This window comes from Nematostella vectensis, chromosome 1 (assembly GCF_932526225.1).
Source record: "Nematostella vectensis chromosome 1, jaNemVect1.1, whole genome shotgun sequence".
In the NCBI taxonomy this organism is placed as follows: Eukaryota; Metazoa; Cnidaria; class Anthozoa; order Actiniaria; family Edwardsiidae; genus Nematostella; species Nematostella vectensis.
The window spans coordinates 4632391-4655150 of record NC_064034.1 but is presented as its reverse complement, the minus strand read 5'-3'; the positions used below and the strand labels follow the sequence as shown (position 1 = coordinate 4655150).

Genomic DNA, 22760 nt, shown 5'->3' with positions numbered 1-22760 from the left:
GTATTGTGCCCCCCCAATATTACGTGGCCTGCTACGGCGCTGTTTCAAAGAGTCTTTATTCTTTATTTTTTGTTGGTTTTGGCCAGTCTTCTACCTGGAGTTCTTCCCCAGAAAATCCTGTATTCATTGATAAAACATAAGCGTAGGGTCATGGGACATGCATGTGGGCTGAAAGAGGGGATGGGTAGCAGGGAAGGGAGGGGCATCTAGGGGGTTTGGCACCAATATAGATATTACAACCTGTCAATTTGTGATTTTCAGCTCTCCTTCTTTTGCTCTAAAGTTACAGAAGGAGGGTAGGGTGGGGGGGGGGGGAGGCTCCCTAGATCCACCACTAGGTAAGCCTCCATGACCCAAACCATCCCAATATCAGGAAAAGTGGATGTTGGTTCATCTTTAATGAAAAGGTGTAAAATCTGGTGATTCTCAAATAGGGCACCTTATTATCACTTAAGAGTCAATACAACATCTGAAAGGACTATTGCTTGGACAACTATTTAGATTGTAGCTTCTTTTCCTTTCCCAGTTTTGCCAAATGATAAGCATAGTGGCTGCTAGTATTTCTAGCTAATATGTATCATGTAGTCTATTGCATTACGTAGTCTTTTGCACTGTGCTGGACAGTCTTTGGTACTATTTCCATCTCTATATTCCTCAATCCTGCCCAGAGGGTCCAACATGTTCCACAGGTGAGGGTACGATACTGTGCTCAGAGGCCTGTACTGGCTGCGGCAGTCTGGGCCTCTCTTCATCAGCCACAACTTCCCAATCAGCTTCCTGTGGGTCAGGACGGGGTGGGGCCTGCAAGGCAGGCATCACACGCTGAAGTAATCCTTGCATTTCTCTCATCTCTGCTTCCATTCTTTGATTCCCTTCAATCATAGCATGGAGCATTGCTTGCTGTCTATTAGCTCTGTTCTCAATTTCCTCCACGTCTTCAATAGCTGGTGGGCGCTGCTCGTTCATACGCTCAAGAAGTGCTGTCAGCTCTTGCACTTTGTTTTCAAGCCGGCCAATATTCCCTTCAGGGCCACGCCCAACACCAATTTGTAGAAAGGGGATGTTAATATGTACACCAGTAATGAAAAGAAGAATTAACACCAAGAGCAATGCCACTAGGATAAACATAAATGGCTGCCACTGCACAGGGACCTCTTTGAATAGGGCTCGGAAACTTTTTCCGAATGCTTCAGCAACATACTCCAAGGGCTCGATGAAGAACCTTGTGATTGTAACAGAGACAGCCTGAAACATATTAATAAGGTAACAGATATACTGTAAATGCTTGTTCTCGTGCCCTGGGTGCATATCTATTTAGTTTTTAGCTGTGTGTGTTGGGGGGAGGGGAGGAGGAGCCACTAATTTAAAGCAGGGGACTAATTTAAAACTTTATATAAGTAACTGTCATTTCTTTAATTGAAGTATTAAATCTAACGCAACACAAATTTAAGCTAAAATTATTGTATATAGTGAGAAATTAAAAAAGAACAAGGAAATACATTTGTTTTTACACCAACAATGCTTATTGAGTGTGCACACATGAAAATAACAAAACCTGAAGATGTTTTTGGGTTCCACAGGTCCTGTTTAAACTTGAAAATTAAGAAACATAGGGCAAACCATAGAAGAATAAATTTGTCCCAGTCTAGACTCAGCAAAGTACGCAGCTTTGTTCAAGAAAATTAAGTATTTTAGGCGCAAGAAGGTGTTATGGATGTGTAAGCTAGATGTAATTGCACATCACTCATTGGTTCATCTTACCATAGATGGTGCCACTTCCCAAAATGGATCAACAAGCAGTGCTTCTTGGTATTTGGTGCAAGTGTCATCTGAGAAGGTGAAACTTCCTTGCCACCAAATAGATATGGACTCAAAAACACCTAACTCATGATCAGGCTTGCAGTGCTTTGGCATTTTCTTCATCAACTCCACCTGCTTGGTCACAAATGCTACCTTATACAGCCTGAACCACTCCCATGGAATACTAAGCATGAAAAACGTAACCATGAGGTACAAAAACTGCTGGTAGGCTGATAGAGATGTCATCAACTCAAATGCAATAATGCAAGATAAAAGAACGAAGATGAATGTTATACCAAGAATATTTCCTTTGGTCATATATGCATTGAATATTTCATAGGTCTTCTTATTAAGTGTAGAAGATGGAACTTTGGTGTTGATTATCCTCAGCAGCAACTCACTTGTGTCATGTTCATTTGCTTTCCCAAGTAGAAATTTTTCAAGAGACTTGCGGTCTTTGTCTTTGATTTCAAGGGTGACTATTGGGTGCAGGTCGTAAACAGAGCTGAGTAAGGCACGTACAAGCTGTTTTAAATGAGGCAGATCACACACAGTTGTCACGCCTTTCATCTTCAGCTGCTGGTTTGCATGGTAAAGCTTTTGAGAGCAGTCCTCAAGCTGAGCTTTCAACTGACTCAGCTTTTTACCGTCTGAGTTTTTTACATGCTGCAATCATAAGATAATGTTTTTAGTTGCACATCGAATGTAAGTAATCTAAAAGCCTGGCTTTTAGAACTAAGCAACATGTAGCGCACGTCATGTCTCCTAAATGTTTCCTAGTTTAGCCACTACCAATAAGATGTAGCATGTGACAAATTTCGTAGAGCGCAGCACGAAAATGTTTCTCAACTATTTGAGAAACATTTCTTATCGCTGCTCAGGATTTGGTGCGCGCTACAATAATTTTCAAGGTGAGAGCGTGATAAAATGAAACAATGACAAATAATATTAATAAACAAGCAAGTTGATTCTCTTGAGCTGACATGACGGGGTTACTTACTGGTTGCGATGTTTTGAGTCTTTTCTGAACGAGGGGTTCCAAGACCATATTGTCAGGGTCGATCCATTCCTCAACTGGTACAGATTTGTCTTCGACTTCCACATCACACATACCTGAGCAAATCAGTACCGTAAACACTAGAAGGGTGCTTTTTCCAGGACTATGCATGGTGTAACCGAAAATATTTGAAGATAAATCGAGAATACTTTTGACGGATGCTTTTTTGACTTTCATTAATTTCACTTTAACTTTATCTCGTTACCAGCTCTCTTTCCACCACAGGGGCGCTACAAATATTTTTTGTCTTTGACCAAAATTTATGTTCCATATTTATATTTAAGAATTTGCTATTAACTCTTAAATTTAAAATTGCCTTCTTTCTGATGAAACTAAATATAAAATGATATGTTAAATAGTAGTAATGTAAAATAAGAAATATTGGGGAAAAGGATAACGGAAGCGGAAGTCGAATAATTCGCCGGAAGTCAAAGTCCACCCAACCCAGGCTTCCCGACTGTGTTTGTCACATGTCACAACACACAAAAAGTGTTGCCTTCTTGCATTCGTTTCGACGAAATGTCGGCGGACGTTTGCATTGAAGATCTTATTTTATTCAGCAAACGTTTTCAGGTAATGTATACCCGTCTCTTAAATTACCTTTTGCAGACATATTATTGCCTATCATATTGCCTATTATATTATCATATTGCCTATCATATTATTGCCTATCTTTGTCGGATATTTCACAATCAACTCGTATTAATTATGCGGAAGAAAATGTTTAGCTTTTAAAAGTTCCTTCTTGTGTTGGCACCATAGCTTTTAATGTTTTTTTTTTATTATATAGCTTTCCGATGAAGGCTGTTCTGCCGGCAAACAACATAAACATAAAGGCAAGTAACTTACTTATGTAATGAACTCTCGTCAATCTCTTTCGAAATAAAATTGTTGTTAATTGAAATGAGTTGTTAAGCATTCTATTTATAAACCGTTTGCCTATCCTACAACAGTTGCCCTAATTAGAAGCGAATGAAATTATTGATTGACTTATTCTACCCTTTTGAATAGTATTTATTTGAGAATATAAATGTTGTTTGGTGACTAACATTGACGAAATGAGTACAAACTATGTTACTGCAGGTTGTTGTTACATATACTTTACACCTAGTTTGAAAACGTTTCCTGTGCAAATGCCCGCTAGACCACAGAATTCAGGGCCACATCCAAACCTATTTGCATTTGCATTTGCGTCGTTCTATAGAAAACTCCAGCGATGCCAAAGCCATACATTGATGGTCTTCAATGGATTATCATTTGATTGATCTGTGGTACTTATTATCAATCAATCAATTTTATATGAAAACTGGTTTAACAGCCTTTAGTTTTTTTTTTTTACATTAAAACGCTATATAACAGTCTACTAACACAAAGTATTTAACTGTATAAATTTGGTAAAGAATTTTTTTGGTAAAGAACTGTACATCGATAATGTAGGGGAGATAGTGCAAGGTATAGGGTATTTAATATATTTTGGTATTTTCTTTTTCAGATAGTACTCTCAATGATTTGACATCTTTCCAAGATTCTTTTAAGGTAAGTCTCCTAAGACAGCATTGTTAGATAGAGGTTGTTAGGGCAAAGGAAATAAAAGCTGGCACATTTTGTGCTTTACATTACAATAAATTATTTTCCGTCAATGATGTTTGGGGTGGTTCCCCAGTCTCCCGAGCTCGGAGAACTCGTGGTATAGGTACCTTCTCATTTGAGAAGTCAATTGATAGGTTGACGTGTCCATGGATCATAGAAAGAAAGAGAAATGCTGCAGTAGTAGGATTTAGGAGAGTTTCGGGTCCAAAAAAGTTCAGGTAAGATCAAAATCTATAAATTTATAAAAAGGATCATCCTTCACACGAATCTTTGTGGTGAAATACCATGTTTGGCGATATTTCAACACACTTAGATGCCATAAATTTTAGAGGAATTAGCCAGCTTTTCAAATTTAAGGAATAAAACATATTCAGGCCCCATGAATTCTCTGGTGTTTCGAGAAACAAGCCCCAGTTCATAGGAGTCAATTGATATATCTTACTTTTTTCAAAATATGGATTTCATTGCTAATATTGTTAAATTGTGTTTGTCAGCTTCAGCTACCAGCCCCAGAAGAACCAAGGTAAGAGGATTTTGGAATTCTAATTGTACGTTTGTCTATCTGCTATATCTGAAAATGCACCATTTGTCCATTTTGTCCATTTTAGTATTTTGACTGGAAAGCCATATTAATTTCGATAATTGTTTTCAAAGCGGCACAGTTCCCCCAGATAAGCAAAACCATCAGGAACTATTGGTAGAAGAGGAAGCACCCAATCAAAATTGTGAAGACTTTGCACCGCCACCTGATGGTGTGTACAGTAGACTGAAATGCCTGAATATTTTCTCTTGTCAGAGTTTATTAAAATGACAAGATAGAGTATTTTTAATATTTGTTAAAATAATTTTTCACCTTCTGTTCTTTTAGATATATTCCAACCAGCACCCTTGTCTGAGGAAGATAAAGCTGCAAAAAAGAAAAGGAAAAAGAAGAGAAACAATAACAGCTCATCAGCAGGCTTCCATGGTAATTTGCTATCTTCAATGGTAATTTGCTATCTTCCTTGGTACTTTGCTGTATCTTCCATTGATAATTTGCTATCTTCCATGGTAATTTGCTGTATCTTTGCGCCTTTCACTACAAACATCGGTACACATTTTGCCGTGAACAAATCATTTAATTTATGCAGTTGCCATTCCATCTCCTTACCCTTTCCAGGTTTAATGCAGATTTAGATTACATTTTACATGAGATGACTGGATGAATCACTAAAGGACATTTTCTAATGGTGTTCTTTCCTGATCAGATATCTACAAGTTGACAGAGGAGCCACTTGGACAGGGAAAAAAGGGTGTGGTCCATGGCTGCATCAATACTATCACTAATCTAGAGTATGCTGTTAAAGTAAGCAGCTTTTCAGTATATGTCACGAGCAGAATTTATTTCATTGCTGGCACAATATAATTTAAGTAAAAATGCTTATTTTGTAGATTATCCAGAAGTCACCAACAGTGGAAAGGAGGAGGATTTTAAATGAAATTGAGCTACTTTATCGTTGCCGTGGTCACAGGTAAATATCATTTAGAATTTCTGTCAGAGTTTCCTGGATAAACGATCTTCTATTTTTTAATAATAGTACATATTTTCTATCTCCTGATAACTATAACCCAGGCACATACACACATGCACATGTGCACCCCCCCCTCCCTTGGCTGCCAAAAAGCTGGTCATTTCTTATTGAAGGATCATTCAATACTATCCTTTTCCATATGATAGCGCACCCCGCCTCAGCAAATCCTGGGTATGCACTTGCCTGCTACTGTGTTCTTTACCAAATAATGTACTATTTTTGTCTGCAGGAATATCCTGGAATGTATAGAATATTTTGAAGATAGAGAGAGGTAAGATCTGTTGAGTTCTCTCTTTATTGGTTTGAGACAATTTATTTTTTACAGTCTGATAACAAATTTAAACTATTGTGATGCTTATTATTTGCTTTTCCAGATTCTACCTTATTTTTGAAAAAATGAGAGGAGGTGAGATAGTATGAGTTAAATCCAAATGGAATACATTATGTCTTTATAGAAATATTATTACATTCAGATTTTTTATTTATGCTATAATATTATTGACCAACATTTTCCCATGACAATGAATGTTCCTACATGAAGCTATGAATCATTCGACACATGAACTTTATCATTGACTGCCATATAGAGAAAGGGTTGGTGAAGAAAAGGCTTTGCTAGTGCATGTACTACGGTATGTGTAGCTGTGCCATTGATTAGGTGACGGGAACGTCACATTCCTGACCTGGTAGGCATAGTAATCTAGCAAACATACAAGTTTCCACCTTCTACCATGTAATAATATCTACATTTTAATAACACATATCAATACCCCCCATTCTTTTGTCACTCATTCTTTGTACAATATAATCACAGTACCCAGTGCCGCAGAAAAAACTTCTCAACCTTTTTTTTCCACTCTATTTTGTAGGGCCTTTGTTGAAGCACATTGAGAAGAGAAAATTTTTTACGGAAAAAGAAGCCAGTTTGGTGGTGAATGATATTTGTTCTGCTCTTGACTTCTTGCACAAGCAGGGAATAGCCCATCGAGATTTGAAACCAGAGAACATCTTATGTTCTCATGAAAATAAGGTAATGCAATTCTCCTTGCTGTCTGATGACTGTCAATTTACACGTTCGGAGAACAGGCAGAGTCTCTGGATCCCTCATATATGTGACAAAACTTTTACAAGAGTAGTGAATTCAATCAATTTAAATAATTGGAATTAAATCTGTCCTGAAAAAAAATTGTTCATACTTATTGCTTTAGCATGAAAGATTGCAAGGAACGTGATATTTTTGGAAATTATGAGATAAATCAATATCAAATTAAACCAAAACAACAGTGTCATGCAAGTTAAGTCCATGCAAGCATTCATCTACATAGCACTGCAGTTCCCTAACATGCTCTGTACTTGTTTAGGTATCTCCTGTGAAGATCTGTGATTTTGACCTTGCAAGTGGCATTGGCGGTTTGACTACACCAGTCACAACACCTGAGCTCCAGACACCGGTAACTTTAGTGATTACAGTAGTACCCTACTAATTTAAACTCGGATAACTTGAACTCTCTGTTAACTGAGTTCCAATTCCTTTTTATTTGGACTGTTTGATTTCCACTGTTTTTCACCTGAATAATTTGAGGAACTCTTTCTTTCCTTAGCCGTATGGTACCCCACTTACTTGAAATTTCCTCTCTGTAACCCACATTATTAAAAGTATTGATCAATCTTTATTTTTATATCTCTTGTCTATAATTCTTATAAGTGAGTTTCATCGCACCACATACATCAATAAAAATACTTTGATTTATGGTTTACAGGAAGGTATTGGGCAGTAAATTATTATTTTTATGACAGATCTGACAGCTTGAACCCCAATTACTTTAAATTGGTTTTGGTTTCCCATTGAGAATTTGAGCCTGTAGGGTTTTTTCTATACTTTATTGGCAGTTGGCTTTGGCAAGTTAATTAAGGTGTTATATGTTAATGCCAAGGTGGGCTCAGCTGAGTACATGGCACCGGAGGTTGTGGATGCCTTCAAGACTCAGGCTTCTACTTATGACAAGAAGTGTGACCTGTGGAGCCTAGGTGTTATACTGTAAGTACCATCCAGTATGACGGCATTTGGACTTGGGGGTTATGTTGGGTTCATTAAAACTTTCTAAAATGTCCTTTACTGAGAAATGCGATAATATGTTTTTAGATACATCATGTTGTCAGGTTACCCTCCATTTTATGGCAAATGCGGCAGCAAGTGTGGATGGGAACGTGGAGAAACCTGTAGAACATGTCAGGTGGGCTTAGCTCGAGGCTAACAGGATTTCTTCGTCTGTTTTTCAAAGAGTGGTTCATGTTTCACAATCTTAGTGCCAGTGGCTCAAAAATATAATGTTAAAATAAGAAAAAATTTCTCTTAGTGGACAAGCTTCAATAGTGCTTGCCTTTTTTTAGGAAATGCTACTACACCGGATACAAGAGGGTATTTACGAATTCCCTGAAAAAGTAAGTTTGTGACTTTTTAAATATCCATTTATGCTTTTAAACATTTTGAGCGACATATATTGGCTTATCCACACCACTGACTTGAAGTTCCTCCCGCAGGAGTGGTCCCAGGTGTCGGAGGAGGCCAAAGACTTAATATCCCATCTGCTGGTGCGAGACGCCTCCCAGCGGTATACTGCCGAAATGGTTCTCACCCATCCCTGGATTGGAATGGTACATAAGTTATTGCATGATTTTTAAAAAATTTAATTTCATAATACTTCTGAACAACAGAAAGAAACCATTTTCTTTATGTCTTTTGGTGCTGTTTGAAACACTTATTATTTTCTTGCACTTGAATGTCGTGATATTGTGAGAAACAAAATATAAGTGTCTTGTCATTAATTATTTAAAGTTATCTCATTCTCGCACCTCGTAGTCATTACCTTATGTCTAAACACCCAACTAGTCGTGATCTTACTGTAAAAACTGTTCGGAATCAGTTACACCAAATACGTGCGCATTAGATCATATAGATAATGAATTTTGCGCTATATAAATAATAAAAATTATAAAAATTATTAAGTACAATATGCACTAAATAAAACCTAGATAAAGGGTGTCAGTGCACTGAACATCCACATAATTTTGGCAAGTCGTTATCACCCAATATACGCTTTCTTGCGGATAAACCGCAGTATTTTTAATGATAAGCAATACCAAAAGAGGGTTTGGTAGACATTCTTTAATGACTAATGAATCTCTTGTCCCCCAGGCGACCAACACTCCTTTACAGACCCCAACTCGGCTGTGCAGGTAAGCAGCCTAAATAGTGATGTACACACATACAAGCATGTACAAGTATGGATGTACGCACAGCCACGCATGTACCAGTTTGGAAGCACCACATAAACGTATGTACAGATATTGATTTAAGAACGCTTCATGTATCGTGCACCCTCCATCATCCTTGACCCCACCCTGCTGTGAGACCTCAGCCCTTTCCGGCCTGTTCTGAAACCCTAGATCTGTCCTCTTTAGGGGTAGCTCAACTCCCTACAACCTGCAGGAGTTTGCCGTTGAGGCGATGGCCATGAACCGCATTGTAAGCGAAGCATGCGCCATCGACGGTGCCGACTTTAGACAAGCTATCAAACCTAGAATCTTCGGCTTGTCCCCTCCGTCAAACTCAATCCTGGCCCGTAGACGAGCGAAGCTGCATGCCCAGGGAGATATGGCAACTAGGTAATACATCTTAAACTCTTTCCTTGACGAAGAGCAAAGCTAGATGCGTATGGGGAGACGGCATGTTAGAAAAGCCAAGCTACAGGGGGATGCCGCCATCATCTTAACTAATCATAGTAATGATAAGGCCGGGCATTTCTCATACAGTACGATGAAGTCTTCAGGAGATGGGACTGTGCTACTAATGTGTGCTGTGCTATTTAGTACTTTATATTTATTATCTGACACTGAATAAGAGAGCTAAATAAAAGTCTTTTACCTTTATTTGCTTGTTGGCTGAAGGGCATTCAGAGGGGGACATAAGATGGAGGATACATTAGAAATCTCATTGAAAACGTTTGACCGTTTTAATAAAAACTTAATCATAACATCACAGGCTCACCGTAAAGGCTACAATTTGACCCTTTACTGTCATGTAAAAAAATGTGTACTTCAAGAAAAAAGAAAGAAATAATAATAACAAGTACAAAAAGGGATTGTGTATGTAATATCATCGCTACATCCTCTCTTTGTTTGCCCGTCCGACCTATGTATTTGTCAATGGACGCACTGATTTATAACATGCTTTATCCAATGGTCGGTGTCTCTATAGTCTCTTTGTATCTGTCAGTCAGTCTGTTTGCCCTCCCGTCTTTCTGTTCGTCTGTCTGTCCGGCACCCTGTTTGTCCGTCTGTTTGTCTGCCCTTCTATCAGACTTTCTGCCCGTCTGTCCACCTGTCTCTCTAACCGTCTTTTTACCTGCCTGGCCTTTCTAATGCCCTATTGCCCGTCTGCTTGACCAACCATGTGTCTACCTGACCATCCATGTGTCTGCCAGTCCATCTATATGTCTGCCAGTCCGTCTGTGTCTACCAGTCAATCCATGTATCTGCCAGTCCATCCATGTTTCTGCCTGACCATCTATGTGTCTTTCAGTCCATCTATGTGTCTACCAGTCCATCTATGTGTCTACTAGTCCATCTATGGGTCTGCCAGTCCATCTATTTGTCTGCCAGACCATCTATGTGTCTGCCAGTCCATCTATGTGTCTGCCAGTCCATCTATGTATCTGCCAGTCCATCTATGTGTCTGCCAGTCCATCTATGTGTCTGACAGTCCATCCATCTGTCTGCCAGTCCATCTATGTGTCTACCAGACCATCTATGTGTCTGCCAGACCATCTATGTGTCTGCCAGTCCATCTATGTGTCTGCCAGACCATCTATGTGTCTGCCAGTCCATCTATGTGTCTACCAGTCCATCTATGTGTCTACTAGTCCATCTATGGGTCTGCCAGTCCATCTATGTGTCTGCCGGTCCATCTATGTGTCTACTAGTCCATCTATGTGTCTGCTAGTCTATCTATGTGTCTGCCAGTCCATCTATGTGTCTACCAGTCCATCTATGTGTCTGCTAGTCTATCTATGTGTCTGCTAGTCTATCTATGTGTCTGCCAGTCCATCTATGTGTCTGCCAGTCCATGTGTATACCAGTCCATCTATGTGTCTACTAGTCCATCTATGGGTTTGCCAGTCCATCTATGGGTCTGCCAGTCCATCTATGTGTCTGCCAGTCCATGTATCTACCAGTCCATTTATGTGTCCGCCAGTTCATCTATGTGTCTACCAGTCCATCTATGTGTCTGCCAGTCCATCTATGGGTCTGCCAGTCCATCTATGTGTCTGCCAGACCATCTATGTGTCTGCCAGTCCATCTATGTGTCTGACAGTCCATCCATGTGTCTGCCAGTCCATCTATGTGTCTACCAGACCATCTATGTGTCTGCCAGACCATCTATGTGTCTGCCAGTCCATCTATGTGTCTGCCAGACCATTTTTGTGTCTGCCAGTCCATCTATGTGTCTACCAGTCCATCCATCTGTTTGCCAGTCTATCATATGTCTACCAGACCATCTATGTGTCTGCCAGACCATCTATGTGTCTGCCAGTCCATCTATGTGTCTGCCACTCCATCTATGTGTCTACTAGTCCATCTATGGGTCTGCCAGTCCATCTATGTGTCTGCCAGTCCATGTGTCTACCAGTCCATCTATGTGTCTGCCAGTCCATCTATGTGTCTGCCAGTCCATCTATGTGTCTACTAGTCCATCTATGGGTCTGCCAGTCCATCTATGGGTCTACCAGTCCATCTATGTGTCTGCCAGTCCATGTGTCTACCAGTCCATTTATGTGTCTGCTAGTCCATCTATGTGTCTGCCAGTCCATGTGTCTACCAGTCCATCCATGTTTCTGCCTGACCATCTATGTGTCTGCCAGTCCATCTATGTGTTTTCCAGTCCATCTATGTGTCTGCCAGTCCATGTGTCTACCAGTCCATCCATGTTTCTGCCTGACCATCTATGGGTCTGCCAGTCCATCTATGTGTTTTCCAATCCATCTATGCGTCTGCCAGTCCATCTATGTGTCTGCCAGTCCATGTATCTACCAGTCCATTTATGTGTCTGCCAGTCCATCTATGTGTCTACCAGTCCATCTATGTGTCTGCCAGTCCATCTATGGGTCTGCCAGTCCATCTATGGGTCTGCCAGTCCATCTATGGGTCTGCCAGTCCATCTATGTGTCTGCCAGTCTATCTATGTGTCTACCAGACCATCTATGTGTCTGCCAGACCATCTATGTGTCTGCCAGTCCATCTATGTGTCTGCCAGACCATCTTTGTGTCTGCCAGTCTATCTATGTGTCTACCAGACCATCTATGTGTCTGCTAGTCCATCTATGTGTCTGCCAGACCATCTATGTGTCTGCCAGTCCATCTATGGGTCTGCCAGTCCATCTATGTGTCTGCCAGTCCATGTGTCTACCAGTCCATCTATGTGTCTGCCAGTCCATCTATGTGTCTGCCGGTCCATCTATGTGGCTGACAGTCCATCTATGTGTCTGCTAGTCCATCTATGTGTCTACCAGTCCATCCATCTGTTTGCCAGTCTATCATATGTCTACCAGACCATCTATGTGTCTGCCAGACCATCTATGTGTCTGCCAGTCCATCTATGTGTTTTCCAGTCCATCTATGTGTCTGCCAGTCCATGTGTCTACCAGTCCATCCATGTTTCTGCCTGACCATCTATGGGTCTGCCAGTCCATCTATGTGTTTTCCAGTCCATCTATGCGTCTGCCAGTCCATCTATGTGTCTGCCAGTCCATGTATCTACCAGTCCATTTATGTGTCCGCCAGTCCATCTATGTGTCTACCAGTCCATCTATGTGTCTGCCAGTCCATCTATGGGTCTGCCAGTCCATCTATGGGTCTGCCAGTCCATCTATGGGTCTGCCAGTCCATCTATGGGTCTGCCAGTCCATCTACGTGTCTGCCAGTCCATCTATGTGTCTACCAGACCATCTATGTGTCTGCCAGACCATCTATGTGTCTGCCAGTCCATCTATGTGTCTGCCAGACCATCTTTGTGTCTGCCAGTCTATCTATGTGTCTACCAGACCATCTATGTGTCTGCTAGTCCATCTATGTGTCTGCCAGACCATCTATGTGTCTGCCAGTCCATCTATGTGTCTACTAGTCCATCTATGGGTCTGCCAGTCCATCTATGTGTCTGCCAGTCCATGTGTCTACCAGTCCATCTATGTGTCTGCCAGTCCATCTATGTGTCTGCCGGTCCATCTATGTGGCTGACAGTCCATCTATGTGTCTGCTAGTCCATCTATGTGTCTACCAGTCCATCCATCTGTTTGCCAGTCTATCATATGTCTACCAGACCATCTATGTGTCTGCCAGTCCATCTATGTGTCTGCCACTCCATCTATGTGTCTACTAGTCCATGTGTCTACCAGTCCATATAGGTGTCTACTAGTCCATCTTTGGGTCTGTCAGTCCATCTATGGGTCTGCCAGTCCATCTATGTGTCTGCCAGTCCATCTATGGTTCTGCCAGTCCATCTATGGTTCTGCCAGTCCATACGTGTGTCTGCCAGACCATCTATGTGCCTACCAGTCCATCTATGGGTCTGCCAGTCCATCTATGTGTCTACTAGTCCATATATGTGTCTACCAGACCATCTATGTGTCTGCCAGACCATCTATGGGTCTGCCAGTCCATCTATGTGTCTGCCAGTCCATGTATCTGCCAGTCCATCTATGTGTCTGCCAGTCCATCTATGGGTCTGCCAGTCCATCTATGTGTCTGCCAGTCCATGTATCTGCCAGTCCATCTATGTGTCTGCCAGTCCATCTATGTGTCTGCCAGTCCATGTGTCTACCAGTCCATTTATGTGTCTGCTAGTCCATCTATGTGTCTACCAGTCCATCTATGTGTCTGCCAGTCCATCTATGGGTCTGCCAGTCCATCTATGTGTCTACTAGTCCATCTATGGGTCTGCCAGTCCATCTATGGGTCTGCCAGTCCATCTATGGGTCTGCCAGTCCATCTATGGGTCTGCCAGTCCATCTAGGGATCTGCCAGTCCATCTAGGGGTCTGCCAGTCCATCTATGGGTCTGCCAGTCCATCTATGTGTTTTCCAGTCCATCTATGCGTCTGCCAGTCCATCTATGTGTTTGTCAGTCCATGTGCCTACCAGTCCATCCATCTGTCTGCTAGTCCATCTATGTGTCTACTAGTCCATCTATGGGTGTGCCAGTCCATCTATGGGTCTGCCAGTCCATCTATGGGTCTGCCAGTCCATCTATGGGTCTGCCAGTCCATCGAGGGATCTGCCAGTCCATCTATGGGTCTGCCAGTCCATCTATGGGTCTGCCAGTCCATCTATGTGTTTTCCAGTCCATCTATGTGTCTGCCAGTCCATCTATGTGTCTGCCAGACCGTCTTTGTGTCTGCCAGTCCATCTATGTGTCTACCAGTCCATCTATGGGTCTACTAGTCCATCTATGTGTCTGCCAGTCCATCTATGTGTCTGCCAGTCCATGTGTCTACCAGTCCATCTATGTGTCTGACAGTCCATCTATGTGTCTGGCAGTCCATCTATGTGTCTGGCAGTCCATCTATGTGTCTGCTAGTCCATCTATGTGTCTGCCAGTCCATGTGTCTACCAGTCCATCTATGTGTCTACCAGTCTATCTATGTGTCTGCCAGACCATCTATGTGTCTGCCAGTCCATCTATGTGTTTTCCAGTCCATCTATGCGTTTGCCAGTCCATCTATGTGTCTGCCAGTCCATGTATCTACCAGTCCATTTATGTGTCCGCCAGTCCATCTATGTGTCTACCAATCCATCTATGTGTCTGCCAGTCCATCTATGGGTCTGCCAGTCCATCTATGTGTCTGCCAGTCCATCTATGTGTCTACCAGACCATCTATGTGTCTGCCAGACCATCTATGTGTCTGCCAGTCCATCTATGTGTCTGCCAGACCATCTTTGTGTCTGCCAGTCTATCTATGTGTCTACCAGACCATCTATGTGTCTGCTAGTCCATCTATGTGTCTGCCAGACCATCTATGTGTCTACTAGTCCATCTATGGGTCTGCCAGTCCATGTGTCTACCAGTCCATCTATGTGTCTGCCAGTCCATGTGTCTACCAGTCCATCTATGTGTCTGCCAGTCCATGTGTCTACCAGTCCATCTATGTGTCTGCCAGTCCATCTATGTGTCTGCCGGTCCATCTATGTGGCTGACAGTCCATCTATGTGTCTGCTAGTCCATCTATGTGTCTACCAGTCCATCCATCTGTTTGCCAGTCTATCATATGTCTACCAGACCATCTATGTGTCTGCCAGACCATCTATGTGTCTGCCAGTCCATCTATGTGTCTGCCACTCCAACTATGTGTCTACCAGTCCATATATGTGTCTACTAGTCCATCTTTGGGTCTGTCAGTCCATCTATGGGTCTGCCAGTCCATCTATGTGTCTGCCAGTCCATCTATGTGTCTGCCACTCCATCTATGTGTCTACCAGTCCATATATGTGTCTACTAGTCCATCTTTGGGTCTGTCAGTCCATCTATGGGTCTGCCAGTCCATCTATGTGTCTGCCAGTCCATCTATGGTTCTGCCAGTCCATCTATGGTTCTGCCAGTCCATACGTGTGTCTGCCAGACCATCTATGTGCCTACCAGTCCATCTATGGGTCTGCCAGTCCATCTATGTGTCTACTAGTCCATATATGTGTCTACCAGACCATCTATGTGTCTGCCAGACCATCTATGGGTCTGCCAGTCCATCTATGTGTCTGCCAGTCCATGTATCTGCCAGTCCATCTATGTGTCTGCCAGTCCATCTATGGGTCTGCCAGTCCATCTATGTGTCTGCCAGTCCATGTATCTGCCAGTCCATCTATGTGTCTGCCAGACCATTTTTGTGTCTGCCAGTCCATCTATGTGTCTACCAGTCCATCCATCTGTTTGCCAGTCTATCATATGTCTACCAGACCATCTATGTGTCTGCCAGTCCATTTATGTGTCTGCTAGTCCATATATGGGTCTGCCAGTCCATCTATGTGTCTACTAGTCCATCTATGGGTCTGCCAGTCCATCTATGGGTCTGCCAGTCCATCTATGGGTCTGCCAGTCCATCTAGGGATCTGCCAGTCCATCTAGGGATCTGCCAGTCCATCTAGGGGTCTGCCAGTCCATATATGGGTCTGCCAGTCCATCTATGTGTTTTCCAGTCCATCTATGCGTCTGCCAGTCCATCTATGTGTTTGTCAGTCCATGTGCCTACCAGTCCATCCATCTGTCTGCTAGTCCATCTATGTGTCTGCCAGTCCATCTATGTGTCTGCCAGACCGTCTTTGTGTCTGCCAGTCCATCTATGTGTCTACCAGTCCATCTATGGGTCTACTAGTCCATCTATGTGTCTGCCAGTCCATCTATTTGTCTGCCAGTCCATGTGTCTACCAGTCCATCTATGTGTCTGACAGTCCATCTATGTGTCTGGCAGTCCATCTATGTGTCTGGCAGTCCATCTATGTGTCTGCTAGTCCATCTATGTGTCTGCCAGTCCATGTGTCTACCAGTCCATCTATGTGTCTACCAGTCCATCTATGTGTCTGCCAGACCATCTATGTGTCTGACAGTCCATCTATGTGTCTGGCAGTCAATCTATGTGTCTGCCAGTCCATCTATGTGTCTACTAGTCCATCTATGGCTCTGCCAGTCCATCTATGGGTCTGCCAGTCCATCTATGGGTCTGCCAGTCCATCTATGTGTCTGCCAGTCCATGTGTCTACCAGTCCATCTATGGGTCTGCCAGTCCATCTATGGGTCTGCCAGTCCATCTATGGGTCTGCCAGTCCATCTATGTGTCTGCCAGTCCATGTGTCTACCAGTCCATCTATGGGTCTGCCAGTCCATCTATGTGTCTTCCAGTCCATCTATGTGTCTGCCAGTCCATCTATGTGTCTGCCAGTCCATCTATGTGTCTGCCAGACCATCTATGTGTCTGCCAGACCATCTATGGGTCTGCCAGTCCATCTATGGGTCTGGCAGTCAATCTATGTGTCTGCCAGTCCATCTATGGGTCTGCCAGTCCATCTATGTGTCTGCCAGTCCATGTGTCTACCAGTCCATCTATGGGTCTGCCAGTCCATCTATGGGTCTGCCAGTCCATCTATGGGTCTGCCAGTCCATCTATGTGTCTGCCAGTCCATGTGTCTACCAGTCCATCTATGGGTCTGCCAGTCCATCTATGTGTCTTCCAGTCCATCTATGTGTCTGCCAGTCCATCTATGTGTCTGCCAGTCCATCTATGTGTCTGCCAGACCATCTATGTGTCTGCCAGTCCATCTATGTGTCTGCCAGTCCATCTATGGGTCTGCCAGTCCATCTATGTGTCTGCCAGTCCATCTATGTGTCTACCAGTCCATCTATGTGTCTACTAGTCCATCTATGGCTCTGCCAGTCCATCTATGGGTCTGCCAGTCCATCTATGGGTCTGCCAGTCCATCTATGTGTCTGCCAGTCCATGTGTCTACCAGTCCATCTATGGGTCTGCCAGTCCATCTATGGGTCTGCCAGTCCATCTATGGGTCTGCCAGTCCATCTATGTGTCTGCCAGTCCATGTGTCTACCAGTCCATCTATGGGTCTGCCAGTCCATCTATGTGTCTTCCAGTCCATCTATGTGTCTGCCAGTCCATCTATGTGTCTGTTAGTCCATCTATGTGTCTGCCAGACCATCTATGTGTCTGCCAGACCATCTTTGTGTCTGCCAGTCCATCTCTGTGTCTGCCAGTTAATCTTTGTGTCTACCAGACCATCTATGCGTCTGTCTGTTTACTTTTGAGAGGCGGCCTTGATAGTTTTGTCCTTTTCTCTAGCGAACTCGTGTGGCAGCTTATCTGGGTTGTAGAGATCCGTCACCTCCATGGTCGTAACGCTCTCAGCTCTCTCTATGTCTTTATTCACTCCCTTCATGTCGCAGTTCATCGCTTTTGCTGGCATAACCGGAATAACCTTTGCTTTGCTGCGGCACGTGAAGAAAGCCTTTTTATTAGGGCATAGGCACGCGGGTCCTCTAAAAGTGTCAAATAGAGATATGGAAATTGTTTTAGAAAAAAAGAATGTGTTTAACGTAGTAAATTTTATTCTCGTACCTCTTTATGATGATAGTCGCGATAAGTAGTACAGCAATGCACACTATTGAAGCGACCACGAGGACAACGATGTTTGGCAGCTCTTCGGGGCTATGTGGGACGTAGTCACACAACACCATAAGTATAGCCATCTTGGCGACGAGGACTAGCGTGACGGAGACGACTCTGTCGTTGCCCTCGCTCGGAATAGCGAGGAATACCAAGCCCATGATGAACAAGATGGCCGAGGGTGTGAAAAACATCAGCAGCAGGAGCTGCGGCTTGCGGCGTATATGGATCGAGTAGCTGACTGCAATCAGGGGAACGATGGAATTACGTTATGGTCACTATTGAGCGAACATCATAGGCTGAACATCCCTCCCACCTCCCCCCCACCCCCCAAAAAAGGTTATTTTTACAGCATTTCCATACGAAAGGGAAGCTACTATACTCCGCTTTCCAAGAACTTCATGTAAATGACACCAGCATTTGTAAAAAAAAAACGCATTCTATTCCTGTCCTGATCCTACGTTGGATCCCGCGATGGTAAGATACAGTTAATATTAGCCTAGCATTGCTGAGTCCCAAAGACATACTTGCACTGAAGTCGTCCACATTTCCAGTTTTGACAGTGATCTTGATAACATCCCATTCGCTGTTGGACAGGTGATCTGAGTAAAGAAATCAACAGCCGAGCTAATTATTTTCCCATATAACTTTGTTATTTATTATTCATTATTGTATTTTTACGGATATTTACTTTGGGACAAGGATTGGATTTTTTTAAAAATATAAATAAAAATATATATAAATAAACATTTAATAAATCAAAAAAATAAATATATATTTAAAATACAGGTCATTACAGTAGGTACATTTTCACAAATCTCTCCCTCCCCTCCTTGGTCACCCCACCCCACCCCACCCCACCCACTTCCCCAGCCTGATTTAGGTCCCTGTTGCTCGATTAGTGAAAAGCACGTTAAAACCCACCGGTCGTGGCTTGTTCATTAGTGGTATCCCTTTGGATCTTCATCTCACTGGCTGTATATCTCCTGGACGAGAATGTTAGCGTACAGACGTGCTCGTCCATGGGCCAGAATTTAGCGTTGAGTTTACACGTATTAGTGAAGGTGGCGTATGTCCGCCACTTCGCCTTCCCATCATACGTCATGATCACGTCACTGCTTTCAAAGAACTTTTGTCTCCCAGCCACAGCCTTCTCGCCGCTTAAAAGAACATCGGGGATGGGTCATTTTAGATAATGGGGTTCCTGTGGTATTTTTGCCCGAAAGCGAGGCTTTGTAAAGTCCGTGCTAGTTTAAAACCGTCTTGTAACGTTTTGTATGTTTTACGATAAAACTTGAAGCTATATATATATATATTGGTCAAGATAGACGGCTTGAAATGCGAGCATTTGGTTTTATCCAAACAAAATAAGATCGAGCAAGAGACCACCATGGTCTCTTGGATCGACGCATTGCTTACTTGTTGAAGAGAGCAGTATCTGGTACCCAGACCTCCTCAATGCTAAACCGAGTTTTGGTCACGTTACGTCTCCTTGGTGACCATTTCAACACAGGGTGTGTCCACGTCTACATATTGAATACCCGATATTGCATTAGCGATGAGAATGAAAGGCAGCGAAGGGGGGTGGGTGTTTTTTTGGGTACCCATTTCTGCCCATGTCTACAAAAATTAATACACGAGAAATTCAGGGGTAAATGATGCTGTTTTTCAAAACGTTTTAGCATTTTTGCGTGCTGGGGAAGATGGGGATATGTAAGTTTCCTACCTGTAGAATCCATGCGTTCACGGTGATAACTTGATTTCTGCTGTCCTGTAAACAGGTCCGTCATTCGTTAATAATCGTAATTTAGTTACAGTTTTACTTATGTATGTTTATTTGAAACGACGTTATAGTATGGACATGTAAGAAGTATATATATATAAAAAATATATGGAAAAATCGCCGACGGCTATTAGAGGGGGCTATTGCCCCAGCCTCCGGCTTAGTTATGAGTGGTTCCCAGGACTATCCGCCTAGTCATGAGTGGTTCCCAGGGCCATCCGCTTAGTTATGAGTGGTTCCCAAGGCCATCCGCCTAGTCATGAGTGGTTCCCAGGGCCACCCGCCTAGTCATGAGTGGTTTCCAGGTCCACCCGCCTACTCACCACAGCCATAAGCTTGTCTAATGTCATACCGAAGGTGACGACAAGAGGGTCCCAGTATCCCACGGGGCCCAACACGCGGTCGACGCGTTTGTTTATTGCTTCACGAAGATTCTTTCTTGCAGAAAATTCGGCTTTGAATCTTCTGTCCTGAGCATCTTTAAATCAACGATAGCATATAGTAAGAAATCTTTGTGAACCTCTTGATAAGATGTGAAATTTTGGATGTAACGCAAGGGTATTTCAGTAGGTGCAGTGATAAACTTACGTTGTATTGCGACGCCGCATTTTCAAAACATTGATTTGTTTTTGTCTTTTGGGATTTTCTGTTCCGCCAGTCAAATTACTCTAAGCCAATCAGATTCTTGCCTACTGCAGTTGCCTGGCTTTCTGTCGCAACACTGCCTGGTTTTCGTCCAGAGCCAGGGAAGTGCACAAAGCGAGACTCTGATTGGCTCAGAATGGTTTTACTGACGGAACAGAAAACCAAAACAAATCGTGTTTTGAAAACGTGGGTCGCGATACAACTGATTCGACAGTAGAGCCGATAGCTAGCATGAGTGACAGGGGTAGCTGCCCCCTTAGAAGAGCAGGAATTTACCAAAAATTCCCCCAAAGCAAATAAAATAAGTATCAGAGGCTTGCTCTTCTGAACAAAATTTTCTGGCTACGGCCTTGACAATAAATACTGCCACCTAAACTTTTGTGAGTCTATATCTTAAGTAAATAGTCAGTAAATAAGGTCGACTATGCAACGGCTCCGAGAAAAAAAAACATCATTTTCTCCGATTTAAATTATTTACTTCTAAAACATTAATCCCGATAAATTTACATGTATCTCAAGTTGCCCAGGGATTATTTTTGCAGTTAGAATATCAAGGCACTTACTTGCCAGCAGCGAAGATGCACTTATAAGTAACAAATACTTAAACACCTCCATTTTCGCCTTCCTATTCCAAACTAAATTCATCTTTGAATGTTCCTGACATTTAAGCCAATGGTTATACGTGGGGTCGAAATCGCAGGCGTCATATTGACGAAAATTAGTTGTCAAAATTGTAACTCTGACATGTAGTGGAAAATTGGACTTGAATGGAATAGATCTAAAGAGCAAAATATGGTTTACTTTATTCTTCTTAAAGCAGCATAAAAGTGTTGGTACCTGTAGAATATACATGTTACAGGAAGTAGTTATTGAAAGGGAAAATTTAACAAATTCTAATTAGGAATAGCCTGAAATGACAGACAAGACATATTCTGCGTAACGTCTGCAAACGTAAATCCAAGTATCCAGTTGGAAGTTTTTAAACCTCTCCCAATTTACTTAACCACGAAAATGCTGAATTTGCCATGAAATAGAGCTGCGCGAGTTTTCAAAGAAAATGATTTAACAAGTAAAAAACGAATGAAGGCAAGGTGACAAAAAACGTCAAACCCATGAAAAAAAACACGAAATTATTTTTACCCTGCACCTCCCGCGTGTTTAGCCTTTGACAGGGGGCGTCGTGCCTTTGAAAAGCAGTCACCACTCAATAGCGAAACCATGCTCTCGAAGAACATTAAGTTTTTCTTTTCTGATATATAATTGACAAACATCGTCATCATCTCAATAATCCGCGGTCGTTATGAGTGTCGCCACTGAGGTTGATGGGAGAACGTATATCTGCATAAAATTTGCTTATTATGTTCTGTTTGCATGTGTAGTACAAAACAATCCTACGTAGGAAAGCTATGATAAAGCTTTTTCTCGCTGGATAATTAACCTCCTGCGCGGAGCTTTCCGTGTCGCTCGTTTCCTTTGCTCCAAAGTAAACGTGCGACACAGAAAGCTCTCCGAAGGAGGGTACTGAACAATAGGACATTGTCTAGTTCTTGCATGGTTGATTATTCTATGAGGTTTTCAGCAACGCGGTGCCTCGTTACGTATTTTGAAGGTTTGCGATTGCGCGCGTCACAGGCCCTGGCGCTAATGCATCCTCGGTAACCCAGAGGCTTTTCCGTCTTACCGTATCCTGGGGCTAATGCATCCTCGGTAACCCAGAGGCTTTTCTGTCTTACCGTATCCTGGCGATAAGGCATCCTCGGTAACCCAGAGGCTTTTCTGTCTTACCGTATCCTGGCGCTAATGCATCCTCGGTAACCCAGAGGCTTTTCTGTCTTACCGTATCCTGGCGATAATGCATCCTCGGTAACCCAGAGGCTTTTCTGTCTTACCGTATTCTGGCGCTAATCCATCCTCGGTAACCCAGAGGCTTTTCTGTCTTACTGTATCCTGGCGATAATGCATCCTCGGTAACCCAGAGGCTTTTCTGTCTTACCGTACCCTGGGTTCCCCGGGATAGTGCTTTTGCCGTCTAGGCTCTTTCTTTAGCATTGCACTATTTGACATTGCACTACTTTACCCTCTTAAGGCCGCATTGTCACC

The 22760-nt window shown here is 42.8% G+C and overlaps 3 protein-coding genes across 4 annotated transcripts; 1 reads left to right on the top strand and 2 right to left on the bottom strand.

Annotated features, from left to right (window-relative positions):
• Positions 1-383: 383 nt before the first annotated feature.
• LOC5517144 (chloride channel CLIC-like protein 1) lies at positions 384-3069 on the bottom strand. Its single transcript, XM_001637121.3, has 3 exons — positions 2801-3069; positions 1762-2466; positions 384-1245 (listed from the first exon to the last, which is right to left on the bottom strand). Exons 1-3 carry the CDS (start codon positions 3032-3034, stop codon positions 655-657), a joined length of 1530 nt encoding a protein of 509 aa, XP_001637171.2. The 5' UTR covers positions 3035-3069; the 3' UTR covers positions 384-654.
• A 222-nt stretch (positions 3070-3291) lies between these two features.
• On the top strand, positions 3292-9948 carry LOC5517198 (MAP kinase-interacting serine/threonine-protein kinase 1). The gene is made up of 18 exons (XM_032387243.2): positions 3292-3430; positions 3648-3693; positions 4350-4393; positions 4942-4970; positions 5102-5199; positions 5316-5414; positions 5695-5792; positions 5879-5958; positions 6248-6289; positions 6393-6424; positions 6888-7048; positions 7380-7469; positions 7953-8056; positions 8162-8252; positions 8410-8460; positions 8560-8673; positions 9215-9255; positions 9481-9948. The coding sequence occupies exons 1-18, from the start codon at positions 3377-3379 to the stop codon at positions 9686-9688; spliced, it is 1482 nt and encodes a 493-aa protein (XP_032243134.2). The 5' UTR covers positions 3292-3376; the 3' UTR covers positions 9689-9948.
• A 7793-nt stretch (positions 9949-17741) lies between these two features.
• On the bottom strand, positions 17742-22744 carry LOC5517143 (neuronal acetylcholine receptor subunit alpha-5). 2 transcript variants are annotated; one of them, XM_048731264.1, is made up of 8 exons: positions 22659-22744; positions 20339-20493; positions 19959-20003; positions 19652-19758; positions 19157-19392; positions 18760-18834; positions 18185-18473; positions 17742-18105 (listed from the first exon to the last, which is right to left on the bottom strand). In XM_048731264.1, the coding sequence occupies exons 2-8, from the start codon at positions 20363-20365 to the stop codon at positions 17865-17867; spliced, it is 1020 nt and encodes a 339-aa protein (XP_048587221.1). In that variant the 5' UTR covers positions 20366-20493; positions 22659-22744; the 3' UTR covers positions 17742-17864. The 2 variants fall into 2 exon arrangements, with proteins under 2 accessions (XP_048587221.1, XP_048587219.1); XM_048731262.1 differs by lacking the exon at positions 22659-22744 and adding an exon at positions 21224-21345.
• Between the last annotated feature and the right edge of the window lie 16 nt (positions 22745-22760).

Excerpts from the sequence above, each read along its gene's own strand:
- LOC5517198 (XM_032387243.2), top strand. The coding sequence starts at position 3,377 with ATGTCGGCGGACGTTTGCATTGAAGATCTTATTTTATTCAGCAAACGT. Across the intron at positions 8,674-9,214 it reads CCCATCCCTGGATTGGAATG|GCGACCAACACTCCTTTACA; the intron begins GTACATAAGTTA and ends CTTGTCCCCCAG. Across the intron at positions 9,256-9,480 it reads ACCCCAACTCGGCTGTGCAG|GGGTAGCTCAACTCCCTACA; the intron begins GTAAGCAGCCTA and ends TGTCCTCTTTAG.
- LOC5517143 (XM_048731262.1), bottom strand. The coding sequence starts at position 21,305 with ATGAATTTAGTTTGGAATAGGAAGGCGAAAATGGAGGTGTTTAAGTAT. Across the intron at positions 18,474-18,759 it reads TGTGGACGACTTCAGTGCAA|TCAGCTACTCGATCCATATA; the intron begins GTATGTCTTTGG and ends CCCTGATTGCAG. Across the intron at positions 18,106-18,184 it reads GCGACTATCATCATAAAGAG|AGGACCCGCGTGCCTATGCC; the intron begins GTACGAGAATAA and ends TGACACTTTTAG.
- LOC5517144 (XM_001637121.3), bottom strand. The coding sequence starts at position 3,034 with ATGAAAGTCAAAAAAGCATCCGTCAAAAGTATTCTCGATTTATCTTCA. Across the intron at positions 2,467-2,800 it reads GACTCAAAACATCGCAACCA|CATGTAAAAAACTCAGACGG; the intron begins GTAAGTAACCCC and ends TTATGATTGCAG. Across the intron at positions 1,246-1,761 it reads GGGAAGTGGCACCATCTATG|GCTGTCTCTGTTACAATCAC; the intron begins GTAAGATGAACC and ends AATATGTTTCAG.